General features: G+C 37.8%; 2 protein-coding genes across 2 annotated transcripts; one reads left to right on the top strand and one right to left on the bottom strand.

Annotated features, from left to right (window-relative positions):
* Positions 1–2: 2 nt before the first annotated feature.
* On the bottom strand, positions 3–9,160 carry LOC148820890 (tumor necrosis factor ligand superfamily member 14-like). Its single transcript, XM_088933380.1, has 5 exons — positions 9,122–9,160; positions 6,954–7,115; positions 4,758–4,809; positions 4,168–4,221; positions 3–415 (listed from the first exon to the last, which is right to left on the bottom strand). Exons 2-5 carry the CDS (start codon positions 7,107–7,109, stop codon positions 3–5), a joined length of 675 nt encoding a protein of 224 aa, XP_088789506.1. The 5' UTR covers positions 7,110–7,115; positions 9,122–9,160.
* Positions 9,161–9,493: 333 nt separating this feature from the next.
* Positions 9,494–17,721, top strand: tnfsf14a (TNF superfamily member 14a). The gene is made up of 4 exons (XM_088932520.1): positions 9,494–10,016; positions 12,765–12,816; positions 13,436–13,501; positions 15,735–17,721. The coding sequence occupies exons 1-4, from the start codon at positions 9,825–9,827 to the stop codon at positions 16,145–16,147; spliced, it is 723 nt and encodes a 240-aa protein (XP_088788646.1). The 5' UTR covers positions 9,494–9,824; the 3' UTR covers positions 16,148–17,721.
* The last annotated feature ends 1,639 nt before the right edge of the window (positions 17,722–19,360 follow it).

Genomic DNA, 19,360 nt, shown 5'->3' with positions numbered 1-19,360 from the left:
TCTCACATTAGGAAAGCTCCAAAGACATTTTCAGAGCTCGTTTGCACTAGGATATTTTTAGTTTCAGTCACTGTAACAAAAATCTGGTTCCCTTTTAAAAGGTAATAGATCCCACCAAGGAAGCTGTTTACTAACTCACCTTCCTTGTCATTTTTGCAGTAGGACCTGATGGAGCTCATCAGCTCCACTTCTCTAGAAACTGTCTGTGTTATCTTAAATACTGTGTGCTTGAAGGTTTCTAAGTGACCGGTTTTGCAATCTCTTTCACCATAAAGTATTTTGGAATAAATGAAATAGTATCCCTCCTTCTTAATGACCAGAGCACCATCTTTGTAGTCCATTTCATAGATGTAGGCATCTCCGTTTTTGGGCTCCCAGGACAGCTTCCCATCATTACTGGTGTTGAATTTACAGCCTGGAAAAAAAGGCATGCTATTATTGAATGCGGTTTTATCTGATCTCAATTGCTAAAATTAAGATCTAAGCTACAGTAACTTTTGGAATGTTCTTCCTAATTGAAAATGCTGCTGTCTGACAAAATGCAGAAAGAGGATGAATTCAGGTGAGATAAATTCAGGAAGGAGGATTTTCATGACTTTATCTTTCATTAATGTTTTTTTCTTATAGCAACTAAACAATTAAACTTAAGGATCTAGTATACATAGTAGGAAAACTGGAACATGAATATCCATCCATTTTCTAATGGATCCTTTAGCTTTATCAAATTCAGGGTCACGGGGGAGCCAACGCCAATCCTAGCAAGTGGGAGGCATAAGGCAGGATGTACCCTGGATGGGGCACAAGTCTGAAACACACATATATATTTTTTTTTTATTTAAGACTTAACGTTAGTAAGTCTACCTACTAAAGTAGTTTACTTTTGTGTCATGCTCACCCATGCTGTTCTCCTGCCAGTCAAGTTATACTAACACACCAGCTAGCCACACCTCCACTCATCTGTCACTCAGTGCCTGTTGCTGTGGATACCAAACTGACAACCTGACAGACCTGGACCACCTGGAGACTTTTTTTAACACACTAGCTTCAGGTGGTTCAGGATATTTAAACTAAGATCTGACAGAGCTCTGAGATCTCTGAGGCTTTTTGAAACAATTGTGGTCTGTTTCTACATTTGCTCCTTAGTTCCCTACCCACCTTGGTTCCTGTGTTCCTGTCTTGCTTGTTTGTCACTGGATTCTCAACCTGTGCTTCACCCTGACCACGTCTTCTGGATTTGCCTCTATGCTATAAACTGTTTTTCACTTGTCTTCTGACCCTGCTTGTTTTACAACCTCAGCTTGGATTCCCCTTGTGCTTTGCTACAGTGTTTCCTGGATCTGATCCTTGCTTTGCTAAACCCGACCACTCTCACGGATTCCCCTTTGTGCCTTGGACTGTGTTTATTCTCTCATTTATTAGCTTTGATCTGCACCTGTTACGGCAAAACATCTGTCTGCGTGCTCAGCACAGCTCAGCACCTGTCTGCACATTGCCTGAAGTTTCGCTGTCTGCACACTGCCTGCAGTTTCCCCATCTGTGCGCTGCCAGCAGTTTCCCCATCTGCACGCTACCAGCAGTTTCCACCTCTGTGCGCTGCCAGCAGTTTCCCCATCTGCACGCTACCAGCAGTTTCCACATCTGCACGCTGCCAGCAGTTTCCCTGTCTGCAAGCTGCCTGCAGTTTTCCCATCTGCACGTTGCGTACAGTTTCCCATCTGTGTGCTGCCAATAGTTTCCCATCTGTGTGCTTCCTGCAGCTTCCCTGTCTGCACACTGCCTGCAGTTTCCCCATCTGTGCGCTGCCTGCAGTTTCTGCAATTTTAGGTTTAATGGTAAACTTACACTGTGTGCACTTTGAGTTCCATGCAATCCCTTTTCAGTAATTATCGGAAATTGTAGATTCAGCCAACTACAAATTTCTTATATCACATTTCCACTGTTTGGCTCAATTTATATTGTGAAATACTCTTATCCATTTCTTAAAAAACAATTTAGATTATAACCTGCTTCATAATGATCTTTTGGTATCTAATTTATCATTAACAACAAGTTCATATGCAAAAATAGCATTCAGGCAGCATTTCATATCGACATACTTTATAGTATTACCATGATCTATTACTGGAGCTCTGCGTTGCCTTTCATATTGTTGATCATACCATCTTGCTGAACATATCAGAGAGAGTTTTTGGTATAACTGAAACTGCTTTTTCCAAGTTTGAATGTTATTCATCTGACAGGAAAAGGTAGTTTTACTCTTGTACAAGTTTGGTGACAACTGGTGTCCCGTAAGGCCTTGATATATAGTCCTGCTCTTATTAGTATCTATTTATAGTATTTCCTAAGGAATATATTATTTTGTAACTATGACATTAATTGTTTATTCTTTTCTTTCTTGCTGGTGTATCCAAACAGGATCCTAACAGGTTGCTGTGTGTTCTCAACTCAGCTGTTCAATAATTAAAATATTAAAACACATGAGAAGTTGCAGTTCCTAAAAGAAGGACCCAGAACCTGGGATACTTCTCAGTCATCATCAGATTCTATTGTAGGTCTGTTGTAGATTGTAGGTCGGTCAGTACAAGGCATCTTAAAGTCATAGCTGCTAGTTTATTTATGCAACATCTCTTCTAAGCTCATTGAACACTCATTCATCCCAACAAATTATAGGAAGCCTTTTTTGAAGTCATCAAAGTGGCCGAAATGAGTAACCATATCATTATCATATTCATCTTCAATGAACAAATTGTTCAGAAACCCTACTAAAGATACATTAAATTATATTTGATTTTATAAGCAACCAAATATGGCTAATCAAGTCTGCTTAGTCAATAGTTTTTTTCCGGTTTCTGGACATGGTGGCCTCCTCTTTATACTTAGCTTAGCTGTCACTGTGACTGTGACATTTGCTTCCGTTGACTTCATGAGGTTAAATCTGAGTCACTTTTCCATTTTAGAGACAAATGGTTGGTTAACCATGGGCTCTACCTGAAAAGCATCTGCATACTGCAAAGCATGTAATGCATATGATAGAGTTCAGCTCTGCTACTTGTGATTTTGCTAGAGTGGCTCAATGTCCTGTGGATATCTCCCACGTGGTTACTTAGAAATGTAGTTTATGGTATGGACAACACTGGCCTTGTAAGGTCCTTACAAGGAGTCTAATACCATCTAGCAGTAGAATGTAAATCACATGATTACCACCACTAATTTTCTTTGACTGAAGACACTTTTATATCTAAGGCAACTTACATTCAAACCTGTTTTCCTTTACTGGGTTTTACTAAACAGTACAACAACAATCTTGCCTAAAATTTGAACCCACAACCTTCTTGTTATGAGTCCAGAGCCATGACTACTGGCACGTTTTACACTGACAGCCTAAAAGGCCTCAATGTTTTTAGTCTTAAACATACAGTACAAATCTATGAAGGAACCTGATACAAGTACTATGTATTCAAAGGCTGACCCAGTGGACTTCTTCAAGTGCTAAACCCAAACCAGAGGACACAGGTAGAAACTATGTATTTGTATTGAATTGTATTTAAGATGGAGAAACATAAAACATTTCTGTACACAGAGTGTCATGTGATTTAAGAACATGCTATCTCAGCCATATTGTTAAAGCTGATACCACATCTTTTTCCAAGAAAAAAACTGGATGGGATCTTCAGACCCTAATTGGATGAATAGCATCCTCCCATTTATAACATTTTCTCATGATCTCATGTTATTCAATCTAATTTTTAATGTTTTACTATGGTACAGTAAACATAGAGCCAGACCTACTGCATATTTTGACAAACCTGCAGCTACTTTTAAGAGAACAGCAGCATTTCCAACTTACAGCCTGATTTTATCAGGTCTCAGGTCTCGTCAGTACTGGAATGAAAGACCTTGAACAAAAAACGGGTTGCAGCTGTTGGTAGACTGAGAGGTGCCACTGTGAGGAAATCTACATTCCTGACTAGGGTGTTCAGCTTAGGTGTCTCTGGGAGGCTTCTGTAGGGAGCAGTCATGTTGCCAGTGCAGTTACCCCAATAAAGTGGGTCCCATCCTATAGGTAAAATTAATTCAGATCCTTTGGAATTAAAAATGTTGTACAAACCCAAGGAATTATTATTATTACTACTACTGTTGATTGGATTCCAAAACAAAAGCTCTTACCTGTGACATGAGCTGAAGGCTTTGTCAAGTCTCTGTGCATATGTTTGATTTCTTCTGTATTGAATAGAAAGAATTACACAACTTAATGAGTCTTACCCAATGATGATAAATAAGCAAACAGAGAGTATGTTCACATGTACGGTGCACTACACAATAGAGTTATCTCAGGTGGCATCATGAAGCTCTATCTAGATTAAATATAATGCTGTTTACTCAGGATGAATATACTGTCAAAAAGAGATAAGAGATGACACAGAGACTTGACACAGAGACTTGCAGAAGCTCAGTTTCTGCTGTCAATATTGTTTCTCGTCAACAGTACCTTGCAGATTTTGTTGCAAACCTTCTCAAACAGTAGGAACAAAATACAATCATTATTTCCACCTTTATCTATGCATCTCCTTAATTATGAAAGCAGTACATCCTACTTAGACTTTTTAGAATGTTCAGTCAACATGGTAAGGATAGTATATTCCACATAGTAATTTAAATGGATAAATTATTACATTAACCATTAAGTACCTTAAATACTACATAAAATATTTTGTAAAATGTTCAAAACTAAATTATAAGAAATGAAAGGAACATACCATGGATCTGTTTTGCATTTATGATTTCTTCATTGTTGGCCTTATCTTGTTCCTATAAAAGAACTGCAATTATTTCTCTCTTCTCAGGGATTCTCATTAAAAATCAACAATAAATAACTGCGATTAAACTGGATCATCACAAGGGTCTGACACTCCCTCCCCGCCCTCAAGTTCTGTACACCAGAGTGGAGTAAAGTGTTGTTTAATAAGTTGCAGTAAAGAATAAAGGGATAACATAAACATCTGGGGTGTGGGATGGTTGCACAGTTGTTAGAATCGCTGCTTTATAGTGTTGGTTCAAATCCATAGCTGGTGTGTGAAGTTCGTATGTTCTCCTGTGTTCATGTTTGTTTCTACTGGGTGCTTTGGTTTCCTCCCATGGTCCAAAGACAAGCTGAGAAGTTAATTGGCTTCTTGGAAAATTGGCCGTAGAGTGATTGTGTTTAAGTCTTTTTCTGTTCTGCAATGGACTGGCATCCTGTGAAGGGTCATCCCTGCCTTGCACCCATTGCTTGCCAGGATAGGCTCCGGCTCTCCTACGACCCTGAATTGGAAGAAGTGGTTAGAAAATGGATGAATGGATAAACATCTGGGAAGGACGTAGCTTTCCAGTTGCATTGAAGATCTTCAATATAGTTTCAAATGTATGTCCTACTTGCTCCCACTGGAGCACTTTACAAAGCGCTAGTGTCTTCATAGCATCCAGCAGAGCCTCAACTAGGTCAATCAGCTGGTTGCTGTGCCTACATGATCAGGAAGGAGGTCTGTTACACCTGCGCACAATTGACGACCACACCTGTCTCATGGGGAACAGACTATTTAGAGACTTCTCAGGGATTCTCATTAAAACAAGAATTTCTCCACTCATATCTTAGTTTTAGAGTTTTGTTCTGAGTCTCACAGTTTTGCTTTCTAAGTCTGTGTTCCCTCTTTGTTTTATTTTCTGGATTCCCAATCTGCAGCGATCTGACTTCACATTTTGAATTCTTCTTGTGCTTTGCTCCAGTGTCACCTTGGCTATGAACTTTGCTTAGCTTTCGACTACATTTTGGATTGTGTTTTCCTGTTCGTCTACAAGCTTGTTTGCCTGCTTGTCTGCCTGCGTTTGGATTCGTCTCATGACCCTTGACTGCTGCCTTCTTAAAGTATGAGTAGCGTCTCTAGACAGATGAGCTGATTACCTCTACAGAGTTCTCTGTACTTTGAATACATATATACCTGACACTGCAGTCAGAGAGTGGCACAGTGTCAGTTAAACTTTTTAAAAAAGATCTATTTTCCCACTTGAATGAAATGAGGCAGATAATCCTCTTTTAAAAATGGATATTAAACAGAAAAATTCAACAGAAAGGTAACCTACTATTCACTCATACCCATACTCATACTCACTACTTAAGTGCGGGTTTACTATGCAATAAGTGTTAAGATAGGTAAAAACTGAAATAAAACTCATTAAAACTAAAAAGCTGAAAACTCAGAAAGGCCACAGAGTTGAAAGTTAATGTTTTGTAAGATATGGTTAAATTTCTGTCTAAGGGAAATGGAGCAAATTAAGCTTTAATGCTTAATATACTCACTGGCAGGGTACTTCATCAGCTTAGTGTTACAAAACTCACTGACACTGATAGCTGGCATGTTCTTGAACTGCACCAGTGTGATACTTTTTCTTTGTTTAAAAATCTTATATTCCATATGTAGTCTTTACACTATTTGGTTAACATTTCTCCAACATGATTCTCTATCTGACTTCCTGAGTCAGATATTCTGTGATGGGCTATCTTTGATTGCAAAATCTCAGACAGTGAGTAAGCATTGGGAAAGAGTTGGTGGATGTTCTGTAGTTGATGTGACCAATGGTACTTCATAGATTCTACCCACGCCTCATGTCTTTGTTGTAAAAGTAACACATAGCTTTATCCAATGTGAGCTATTGGGCAATGGATTATTACGCACATATCACTGCATGTCTTGTGTCAGGACCATGGTTAACCTACTGAATACATGTCTCTCAGTTAGACACCAGAAGCAGAATGATAATTTATTTCATGCTCCAGGTGTACTCACATATGAAGTGGGATGTTGTGATGTAGTTTGTAATATTGTGTAGAGGTCCAAGCAGAGGCTTCTACATCCTGTTATTCAGTTGACTGGTGAAACAAACCCACTCCCAGATCAGACACTGCAGGTTGTACTTACTGGGGTTCTCATCTGCAGGCAGTGAATGAGGTACCCCTCAATTACAACAGCTAGGAGCGCCAGGGCAATTAAGATGTAGAGCAGTTTCCAGAAGACCCGGATCTGCCTCTTCCGAAGTTCTGGAGTCATGGATGCTCCAGCATCAGGGTCTGTCATTCTCAACTGTCAAAGTAACAGGATTGTTTTTCACATGATGCAATGGAATGCACTCACCTCTGAGAAGTTGAAAATCAGAATAAAATACATAATGAGAAATACGGAGGAGAACTAGTCAACGCAACAACGCCTGCTGATTTCAGACTTAGAGTAGTGTGCTCGTTAACCTTCAAAGAAACATAAAATGTACACAAGAATACTTTCACAGCAAAACAAGCCTTTGCACAATCGCCTCTGCACAATGCCATTGAGTGACAGTTCTCTGAAGAGGGGAAATACCCCATTACTGTTTAACACCTGTAAAAATAAAGTAGACTCCAAATAGCATATGACCACAGTGATTATTGTAGTATAAAACTCACTATGTTCTTGGAGTTACAGATAGATGAAATCCAAATAAGTGGTTCTTTGGGCCAAAAGTTCATTTAGCATAGTTTATTTACATTGTTTTTCAGTGTAAGAATTTACAGGTGTTTTCTAACACAAGAAAAAATCAAGCTGATTTTCAATTTTTTCAGTGAAAAAAAGCACATCTCTTATTTCTTGCTTGGTCTGTACCTGGTGACAGTTGTTTCAAAAATGGGGAGCAAAGTGTGCTTAGATGGAAGCTTTGACAATTTCCCGGAAAATGCATTAAACTATTAATGAATTTATTTTAAGGTGGTCCTCAATATCTGCAAAAGAGCAGGGAACACTGAAATAAACTGGTCAAATTGTGTAGACTTCCTTGCTGGCTGCTGAGGTTAATTTTAAATATCAAATTGAAGAGTGCTGACCACTTCCCATATGCTTAAGTGACAAAGTAAGAGCTGGCTGTGTTTTTTCAATAAGTAGTTCTGTGGTTTAACTTGGCACTTGGTAGCCTGGCACATACAAGTCTGGATTGGACATACAATGCAGACTGTGCCCCAAATGTCTAGTTAATATTTGGCCCAGTGGGTGCAGAGATAAAAGAAAATTTCAGCTGCCTTTTGGAATGACAAAAACTGTCAATCAGTTGCGTACCTACAGTATGTGGTCCTGCTATAGCATATCAAGCAGGAGCCTTTTACTGATGAACTACTATTGAGCCCCAGTTAACAATGATGGATTCCAGAGGCATGACTGACCAACCTGTATGTTTACACAACACATCCTACATATGTTTCCCCCCATTTTATGAGTATGATCGAACTTTGGAAATGTTGAGTACTGAACTTGGCAACATGAAGAAAGGATAATAAACATCGAGGAGAAGTTGTCACTTTGTTAATCATGTTATCATTTTGCAGACTGGATAAAGGCTTCTTGGTTTACATACAGTAATACAGAGGCAGTAACTTTACCCATCTCAGCTGTGCCTTATCCACAAAAAAATAAAAACAGACAATCCAATTTTGGGGATGAACTGAAGCCCTCAGTTATTATGGGTCATGATTACTCTATGGGCCCCAGCTATTGTGTTTCTCCTTTAGATTGTACACAGAGATAGACAGGTAGCAGTCAGGCATGTTACACCAAATCCTGTGTGCCCACGTCAAGGATCACATCAATTTACTTAGAACTCTGTGAGAACGTCGAACTTCTTAGAACTTCTAAGAACTTCGAACTTCAAACTAAGAACTTCTTAGCCTATCAAACAATCTTTTGCACTAATATAGCTGTCTCAACAGCTGCAAAGAATTAAATTCTCCCAGCTGCCAGACACATTACAGTCCCAGTACTTAAAGCCTCCGGGCAAAAATAAACCTGCCATCATGGGTTTGTGACTTTTGGGTGGCATGGGCCACTTTTTTGATTTAATCTAGATCTTAGTTATTCACAGGCTCGTCTGCTTCGATTCTCGTCAGCAGGCCATGGAAAAATAACTCAATAAAAAGCATTCTGAAACCTAGTACTTGGTACAGTGTGGAACAGTGAAGATTTTCAAAGCCTGTACAACAATTTAAACAAAACACTGTTTCCTGTCAACAGTGAGGAATGGCCTTATCAAAACAAAAGGATGAAGCATCCCTAAATAATTAAAGGCTCACCTCAAATCAAAGTCAGAAGACAAAGAGAAGCTGCAGGACTTGGTTTGAACACCCTAACCCTCGCTGTGCAGGTCTTGAAGTCAGGGCTCTGGAGGGCAAAGGCCTGAAAAGTGGTTGAGGAAATCCAAAACTGCTGCTACAAGTTTGACTTCTTACAAAACCAAGATGTTTCCTTCAGTTATGTGTGTCATGAAAGGTGATGGAGATGCAGAGCTGTTTCGCAGGCGCTGCAGAAGCCCTGTTTTTTTTCCTCTCTCTCTCTCTGAGGTACGCACCCGAGCAAGAGAGGAAGTAGTGGTCGCCGGCGTTATGTACAAGTGCGAGGGCGTCACAGCCAGCCGTTTAAATATCACTGCTCTGGCCCCGTGTGTCCACACAGTCTCTAATCAGACTCGGGAGGGACAGAGACAAACCTGTAAAGCCCCTGGGGAAGAGAAAGACAAAACAAAAACCTTGACTTCAGTTATTTTGTTTGTTGTTTTCTTTTCAAAAAGACAACTGTAACTACACTGGCTGTTGGAATTTGCCCCTCAGTTCTTGGGATGCCAGATTCAAAGTAACATCTGTTTCTGAGGACGCCTTTCTGTATTCAGAGCATTTTGCCTCTTGTGAACGGCTTTGTTACTGCCAGATTTGGGAGGTCAAGTGCCCTTCTTCTCTCACGAAGGTCTTCCTGATTGGTTCAACAAATCCCTGTGAAGCAATGGCCGACCCCAGTGTGGTTTATCCTTCAGTCTTTGTGGTGGATGGGAAGACCAGTGCAACTTTTCCCCCGGATCCCCGGAAAAAACGGACAGGGACGGCACAGACCCTCCTCTTTGTGCTGCTGATCCTGGTGCTGCTTGGCATACTGATTGAGGGTTATTTCATCTTCCAGCTGTGGACAAGAAACTCTGTAAGTACCGCCTGCAATATTTGGATTGGCATCAAGGGCTAAACTAACACTCTTTTAAATGGGACCTATTTGAACTTTGCCAAGAATCTAAACCATATAATAGTTAAATAATAATAGGGTAATTTTCAATCAAATAGTTTTTCTCCAGCATTTTGTTACTCTCCATTTTCTGAAAGTGGCTGCGAAATTGTTAAAGGGCAGTTCATTTGCAATTAAATGTTGTAGACATTGGAACAAAATGCCAAAGCTTTCACTCTTAAACATGATCATATTCTGAAAACTTGTTGCACTTGAGCACGCACTGGAAAGTTGCTGTCTATGCTAGAAAAAAATGATGTGGATAAAACATTGAAGATTTATATAGTTAAATTATATGTACTTTTCATATGAACATTTAAAATTTCTAGATGCTAAAAAGCTTAAATGATCATTTTCTTAAATGGGAATGGCTTTTATCCGATTTCTGGAAACCATAAAAGCTCTCATAGCATTATATGTAGTTTAATGGGTTAACAGCTAAACAGCTCTGTAAATCTATGTTGTGCTGCAGAGGGACATTGTGCAATGCAATTGGCAATAATCTGGTTTTACTGTAAGAGGTCAGATCTTCCTGCAGAAGAGATTTTATGGTAGCTCTTCCGTAGACAATTATAATCCTTTATCTGTCCATACCCAGGTAGACAGTGTGACAAAAGACAAAAAAAAGGAATTTGAGTAGGTTAACATACCATTAATAAGTATTAGAAATGCATTTTAAATTTCAAATGGTCAAAATCCAAAATTAAGGATAACACCAGAATGTGTGTATGCCAGAATTTATCATCAAATAAATGTGGAGGATTTTGAATGCCCATGTTTTTGGTACATTAGGTTATGCTGCAGTAGATTTATTAGACATGTTTCACAGACTGGGATTAATAAAAAGACTGCACTAGCTAAACCAGTAGGAAATTCCCATGGTCTGTGTGCAAATCCTCTTTGGTAGTCTATCTATATTCATAAAGAGAGTTACACTGGGTACTGATATCCTCAGTTAACTAGGTTTGGCTGCGATAGTATTCAACTAAGCGTAGGGAACTGCTCACATTAGCTAAAGCTGTGCATTGCATGTCCAACAACTGGTATAGCACAAGACTTAGGTGTCCATCAAGCACTGTTAGTCATATTGTTAATCATTTCCTGTCACTAACCACTATAAGTTACCAATCAATTGCTCATTATCTATTATTTCTGTTAATAAACAGCACAGCATCAAGTATGGTGCACTCTGCCATTCACAAACTCAATGATGAACCCCTCAAGAAATGTCTTATAAAGGTGGTTGATGATTGTGATGAAATGTGATGTATATGCTAACACAAATAATAAATCAGCCTAATGTCCAGTATGGAATGCATGTAATTTAGAAAATGCCTTAACTACAAGCATATTGCAGTCAAAATACACGGGGCATTAATGCATTTAGTTTCCACAGAGCTGTGGTACCTTTTACACCGGCTTTTAAAAGAACCATTTTGAAAGAGGAAGATGTTCACTTGTTCCCCTTTGTAAAAACTGTTGCTGGTCTGTTCCTAGGGTCATACTTTGGCTCATTGTTCAGTGACCATACACCTCCGTGTCCCAGCATGTGCTCTTATTTTCCGTTCCTTCGTTTTTCTGATGGAACTTTGTGACTCAAAGCTTGACCTCACTTTCCTTTACTCACTTGTGCTGTTCTGTAGTAGACTGACCACCCCTCTGACAGCAGGTCCTTTCATAATTTCATAATGTGCTCCTAAAAAATAATCTTGATTTTGCTCGCCGCCCAAAAAATGTTTCAGTAATTTGTAGAACCTTTTTTTCATTTTCCCCTTTTTTCTTGCTTGTAAAGCATTTGGAAATGCAAGTGGTAAAGAGATTCTATTTGAAAGGAAACACATTTTGTTCTGCAATGCTGTTTGATCTAGCTGGGAGATGGTTATCTACATAATTCAATCAGCTCCGAGCTTTTTTACTCACTTTTGTTACCTTCCTGCCTTTATCAAGAGTCATGTTAAGGAAACATTAACTATAAGGCTCACATTACAATAAACAAGTGCATTGCCATGTTTATTAAACAGACAATATAGTACACGAGCAAATAGCAGCTACGGGTGGTAGAGACAGTCAAATTCTTGAAATTGAATTTTTCAGTTTGGATCATAGCATTTATTATCTGCCTCTTCCAGTCTTGTGGATTGAAAATCTATACAATTTCTATTCATCACTGCCTGAATATATTAAAAGAAAGAAAAATCCAAGATAATTGGATAATGTTTCGATATTCTCTCTATTAGGTCAGTGTGTGAGGCCATGAATTTGAGGATGCCAGGTATTTTGTTATTTCCCATTTCCCAATGTGGAAATGGGCTGTGGATGTCTCTAAAAAACTGTAGGTCTTATAGGTCTGTAAAATTCTGACTTCAATGTCTGATGGGAAGTGAAAAGAATCAGTCAAACCTACACAAGCAACACTATCCAACTCTGGTTGTTACATAATTCTTCAGTTGTCACCTAAGACTGTTGCTTTGTCACTTTTTGTGATGGAGTTTCTCATCTGGACCACTAAGTATTAGATAAGGTTGATGTAGTGGTGTCTGAGCCTGCTCTGCATGTCTGTTCATAAATTAGACTGCACACCTGCTAGTTTGTTTCCTGAAAAGCTTCATTCATTGTAGTTGGAAATCTAAGCGCAGAGAAATATAATCCTAGCCTTATGCTTTTTTACAGGAAAAAGATAAGATCAGCATCAACGAAAACAGTCCTCAAAAGTCAATCCAAGGTAAGTGTTATTTAAGATCATTTAAAGTAAAAATAAGTTGAAGAGAAGATATATCAATTAAGAAGTTGTATCATGGTTTTCTTAACTGCATGAGAATGAAAATGGTGGTTACGTAGTCAAAAACCTTTTTACTTAGAATTCCAATGTATTCTTATGGTAAAGCTTTCATTTAAATGAATATTCCACTTCATATGTGCTGAGCTGGAGGCAAAGATTATAACCTACTGTCTTCATAATAAGGTTTTGGAGAGATGCACATGGTAAAAACGCACTTTGCTTCTTAGCTGAAATGAATTGTTTTAGCATCTAAAGCTTGAAAGATTAAGAAAACTGCTCAGTAGTATGAGTACATCACAGCTCAGCCAGAATCAGCTTTCCACAGTAGAAGATTATGATTAAGTGTAACATGGGTAAAATTTATCTTTTTAATTAATCTTTTTAATGCAGCTGAGGCAGTACTAGTATATCACCTTCCATGCCATACATAGAGTATATGAATATGTTCAATGCGAGATCCATGTTATTTTCTTTCAGAGCATTCGGTTTTCAAGTTATTTTTTACAGGATTCAGCCTAAGTATTCAATTTATGTGCAATTTATTTTTCTCTTTTCGATACAGATGAAAATGAAATAAAATCAATCCAAGCTGAATGGGATCAGAAAAAGCCCAAAGCTCATGTTACAGGTAAGACTATTTAATTAGATTACTAAGCTCATAAATACTGGAACTCAGAGTTTTTAAAATTGTGCTGAAGACGTTTAGGATATATTTGTTGCATGCGCATGTGAATGACATTTAAAAACCTTGACTCCATGCTATGCCAATGACCTGGTTATCAGAGCAGAATACAGGCCTGCCTGAGTCCTTTTCTTTGACTGCTTCTAAAACTGAGAGAGAGTCCATGTGCTGTCAGAATCACAGCCAGCAGGTGTTTGGTTTGCTTTTCCAGATCTCACTAACACTTTGCACAGGGGCGATTGTGGGTGAATAAGCCCCCCCTGCCTTGAAGTGCGAAGATGTGTCACCATGACCTGAGACAGACTCAGCCTTCTAAGCGTGAGACACATTTGTCCTTTACAGACCAAGTCTATTACCAACCCAGGGCTTTAACCTGTGTTTATAAATACCTATGTTGCTGACATAGAAAACGCCAAAGACCCAGCCTTTAAAAACCACAGGCTGAGCTGAAATTTCAGCTTCTGCAGTATGTATTTGTAGCGCAGGTGGGCTACCCATACATTTTCCAGGTGGAACTATCCCCCTCTCGTACTTAGTGGAAATGTGGCTCAGGCTTAGTCTAAAGAATGAACATTTAAATCTGGATGTATTTCTTGAAGATGGCCCCTGATTTTGGAAACACCCTGAACAAGCTGAAAATTAAATCTGGCATGGATACTTTTGTTAGGGTGACACTGCCTTCCATTGCAGGTCTGCATATACTCTACTGCTGAGTCTCTGTTTCAAACATATTTTTGAAAGGCAGTATTAAAAGTTGCTTGTCATGAAGTTTGGCTTATACAGTATGTCTTCTAAGATGATAACAGTAGGGTTTTGTCAAATAAGAGTTGAAGCTGTTTTATTAATATATTACTAAATTATATGCATTATTAAACAGGGATCATATAATGATAAGGAACACTTAAGATTATATGCTTCTATTGCTGAGTATGTAATACATAAATTGATAAGATAGCAAATTAGAAGTAATGCATCACTAAATTTAAGATCTTAACTATAAGAAGTGTAATAGGTATGTAAATGTTCACAGTATTATCATATTTGTGTAGTATTATAGTATATTACTATTATAGTATAGTATATAATATTATATATAATCATTTGTTACATTTTAATGGTTTTGTTAATCAGCAGTTGAAAAGCTGACCCACTTTTTCAATCTCCAAATAAATTCCTACTGGAGTTTTTAAATGATATCTGCATGAAAAATACAAAACATTAAAACAGTTTCTCTAATGTATTCGGTCTCTTGCAAGATTTGTAACTACATTTTTACATATTTTAGAAAAAATAAAAATGTCATTTTTCCATCAGATGGTACTGACTAGTGAATTTAGTTATTCGAGTTACCCAATGTTGCATAATCAATTCAATGAGATAATATGAATCATAAATTAAGCCAAGTTAAAATTATGCACTGACAAATTTAGAAACGTTTGTTGATTACCATTACAAAATTAACATTTCTATGCAGAAAAATAGTGCTTAGAAAAAGTGCTTAAAAACTCAAAGGAATGGAGTGTTTAATTCTCACACTGGGTAATCTTAAGCACTGGGAAATATTAAAAGTTACTGATGAAGTTAAACTTTTAAACCAGTGGACTACTTTTAGAATTAATTATGATTCAACCTAAGAATACAATTAGAAAAGACAAGAGTGTATTCAGGACTAAAAAATTGAGAACATCTCGCTTCACACAAAGGCTACAAACTAGCAAGAAGTAGTTCATTCTACTTACAAGAAAAGGTTAAAGGAAAAATGCAATGTTTTAACTGTACAGCATTCTTCAGATGTAAAGGCTCACACTATACGATCAATTTTGACAATTACTCAAAAGTTAAGGTCAATTTACTCTGGAGCGGAAATTTAAATTACAAACAGCAAATAATTGTAATGCAGTAATTAAGGAGTAATATATTTACTTTTAGTCCTGTCTTTAAAAGATTAGGAAATATTGAAAAAAATAAAATAGCATTAGTTAAGTACAGCAGAATCTAAATCAGATCAACCTTAATTTTTTTAAATGTAATTGACAAAACTACAGCCATGGTCATTTGACATTTACTGAAAGGATATACTGTAGTTATGAAGCATATTACACTGTATGTAAACAGATGGTCTAGATCTAGGAAAGGATTCATGGTCAGAGTAACAGTTTGGATACTTCTTGTTTTCCAGGCTGTAACTGCAATGCCAGTAAAGAAGGAAAGATGTTCTGGGAATCTGTGAATGGAGATGCCTTCACACACGAGATAGACTACAAAGATGGTTCCTTGGTCATCAAGACTGAAGGCTTTTACTTCATTTACTCAAAAATCTTTTATGGTCAGCTGGATTGTAAAACCTCAGCCAAAGGAACCTTTAAGCACGGTGTTTACAAGTCAACACAGAGGTATCCGGGAGACCTGGAGCTCATGAGCTCCAAGAGGTACCACTGCAGAAATGATAAAGAAGACATGCTAGACAACAGCTTCCTGGGAGGAATCTATCATCTTACAGAAGGGGACCAGATTTTTGTTAAAGTGAATCAAAAAAACCTTATCCGGCTGCAATCCACCTCTGAAAACTTTTTTGGAGCTTTTTTGATTTAGCTTTCTTCCTTTTAGCTCTAGTCCTTTTTAAAACAGAACCACGGAAGCAACTAATTTCTACATTCAGCTCTATATTTCTTAGCTCAGCAGTGGCGTCTGGTTGGTTGGAGGCAGGAGGTATTGACAAATGCTGCTGTAGAATGTCATTGATAAGATTGTTGACTGGATCTGATCTCTCGGCATTTGGCAGTTAATTAAACCCAGCACACACACATACTGGTCCTAACTACAGTAATCAATGTATTATCAGTAAGGTAACATACTGTACTGGCCTTACCATTTGAAATTTCTTTTGAAGCTCTAATCATTTATATTGAACAGAGAAGAACACGCTAGTGGACAGCCTCAAGTATGTCATTTAAACGATTAGAGATGCCAGTCTTCATTAGGCCATTTAGACATAAAGAATCATCCTTCTTGAGCGACAGAAATTAAGCTCTCCTTTTATAATTGAAAATATGATTATAGTACGAAAGTGCTAGAGAGAATAGGGTACTATCAGAGCTGTGACTTTTGGGCAGGTCCTAAGGATTATTGAGGAATACCAAAGGGGTCTTTGATAGCTAGAACCATGTGCTCTTAAGAGACTTCTCAATGTGAATGTACTGCTCACCAGGAATGTGTGACCTAGATGTCGTAAAGAGACAGTGGGACACATGATACAATCCTGCTTGTTTTGCACTGTAATAAGATATATGAATTCTGAGTAGTATAATGTAACAGAACCCCATTAAATGTATGTTTTTCAATAATATTGCATTTCAAGTGTTTAAGCACCTATATTTAGTCTTTCTATTAATTGGTTTCAATATCTTTATACTGTAGGTCACTTACATATAATTTATATATTAGCATAAATATGCAATATTTCTTGTTTGTCTTGTCTTATAACAAAAATAGGAATGTACAGAATATAACAATTTTACCTGCTTGGTTGAGCTACAGATTGAATGTATTTTTATCATATTTCTAATGTACAGATTTCAGCTGTTGAAATGTACTTACATTTAAACCTGAAGAGTGTAAAGGTTAAGTCACTTACCTGACAGATGCCAATAGATGCCAACTCTTTCAGTATGACTGGGACATCTTTAGAAGTTCTCATTTTGTATGTTTTTTTATTATAATTTTAAATAGGATTGCAGATAACCTGGTCTAATGTTTAATGTGACTTGAATGTTAAATCTAAAGGTACCTGATATTCAGGTCAGTTTATAAATATTTGCAAAAACATATTTATATATATATACAGTATATATTATTAACAGAAATTATACATTGCAGTTGTATATATTTCATTTGTCTGTTTGTATGGGGTTAGATCATCAATGAAGTCTAGGGATGCCTTCCTTTAATTATTATATTATTGTATGGATGTTCATTGACTACATAGAAAGCTGTTTAAATCTGCCTGTCAAACTTTACCTTGATCTCAGTGTGTAGAGATGTGAATGGATTAAGGTTTTAAAATTGAATTTTTCTCACACAAAGTGGAAATTTTACCATGCCAAAGCTTGTGGTTTATACTATGGTAAAAGCATGGGAATATATACTGATGGAAAAAAGAAAAGCAACATTTTCTGGAATGAGAATACTATAGTTATAGCTTATGTACTTTCACAAAAAGTTGTCAATTTGTTTTAAGCCCTCTGACAAGCAATGCAGCTTGTGCAGTGAGACATTCCAACTTGCCAATCACTCGAAAGCTTGTTAGGTGCACTTTTACCCGACGAGGTCCAGGTGGAACCCCAACTGCAGAGACGGTTTCAACAGACTGGCAGGACAGATAAGCGTCCAGGATCTGGTCGCCCTCGAGTAACCACACCAGAGCAGGACTGTGTGATGTGATGAGAGATTGTTTCAGATCTGCCACCCATACTGCTACTGAAACTGCCAGCAGACACAATGCCTGCATCAGTGACAGGACAGTAAGGCTCCATACTGCTGGCCTTAGAGCAAGGCTACCTGTCGGAGGCCTTCTGCTCACACCTCCTAGATGTCACACCCGACTGGCTTGGGCCAGACAGAGGCTGCGATGGACTTGTCAGCAGTGCCATCAGGTCCTCACGGATGAGTCACTCTTCAGCCTGTTCCACGCAGATGGAAGGGCCAGAGTGTGGAGGAGGAGGTGTTGCATTTCTTTTTTCCATCAGTATATATTAAGACAGTTAATTCACTGTAGATCACATCAGAATTTTGTTTAAAGAAAAATCAGACCAAGCAGGGAATGGATCAAAGTCTAAAAATGTCACAGCGTGGAATAATGCCTTTGGAGTTTCAGTTCTTCAGTTTAAGTTTTCCAACAAGTCACTGCAGTGTATCTGTAACACATACTGTGTCCATTTTGTAAAGGATGTTTTTATTATTGTTGTTATTTATATTTCTATTCTGAAAATAATTAATAAAACTTTGGAAAAAATGTCTAGTTATACAACCCATTGATCCATTTTTTAACTGCTTCTTCCAATTCAGGACTGAGAGGGAATCAGTATTTTTTTGGACTATGGGAATAAGGTGGAACACCCAAAGAAAACCCATGCAAACATCGGAAGAATGAATATACAAACTCCACACAGATAGCTCCCAAGGTCCAGAATTGAACACAGAGCCTTATTGCTGTGAGGCAGCAATGTTAACCACTGTGCCTCTGTGCTTCATTAATTCATAATTAATGTCACACATACAAAAAACAACTACTCTATCTAGGGGGCAGGTTTTTTTTAACTCTCAGATGGACAAACAGGAATGATCAATGCAAGTAACAATATGTGGTATTACAGTTGTGAGAAAAAGTTTGTGAACCCTTAGGAATTACAGTAGATGGATTTCTGCAAAAATGGCTCCTAAAATTGTGATCTGATCTTCATCTAAGTTATAATACTAAAAAAAGGCAGTCTTATTTAACAAACAACACACACAAGATTTTACATACCCTTATTGAACATATGGTTTAAACAATCAAGGTCATTGATGGAAAAAGTATGTGAACACTTATATTTCGTAACTAGTGGAACTTGTTTTATTGGCATTAACCTCAACCAAACATGTTCTGTAGCTGCTGATCAGACCTGTGCAGCAGTTATAAGGCATTTTCCTTTCCTCTATACAAACCTGTTTCAGTTCATGTATATTTTTGGGATGTCTTGCTTGAATGGCCTGCTTCAGATAACGCCACAGCATTTCAATGGGATTGAGATCAGGACTCTGACTTGG

Source organism: Atractosteus spatula, chromosome 14 (genome assembly GCF_055471065.1).
Source record: "Atractosteus spatula isolate fAtrSpa1 chromosome 14, fAtrSpa1.hap1, whole genome shotgun sequence".
Taxonomy (NCBI): domain Eukaryota; kingdom Metazoa; phylum Chordata; class Actinopteri; order Semionotiformes; family Lepisosteidae; genus Atractosteus; species Atractosteus spatula.
The sequence above is the reverse complement of the archived record's forward strand: the minus strand, read 5'-3'. Positions and strand labels throughout refer to the sequence as shown.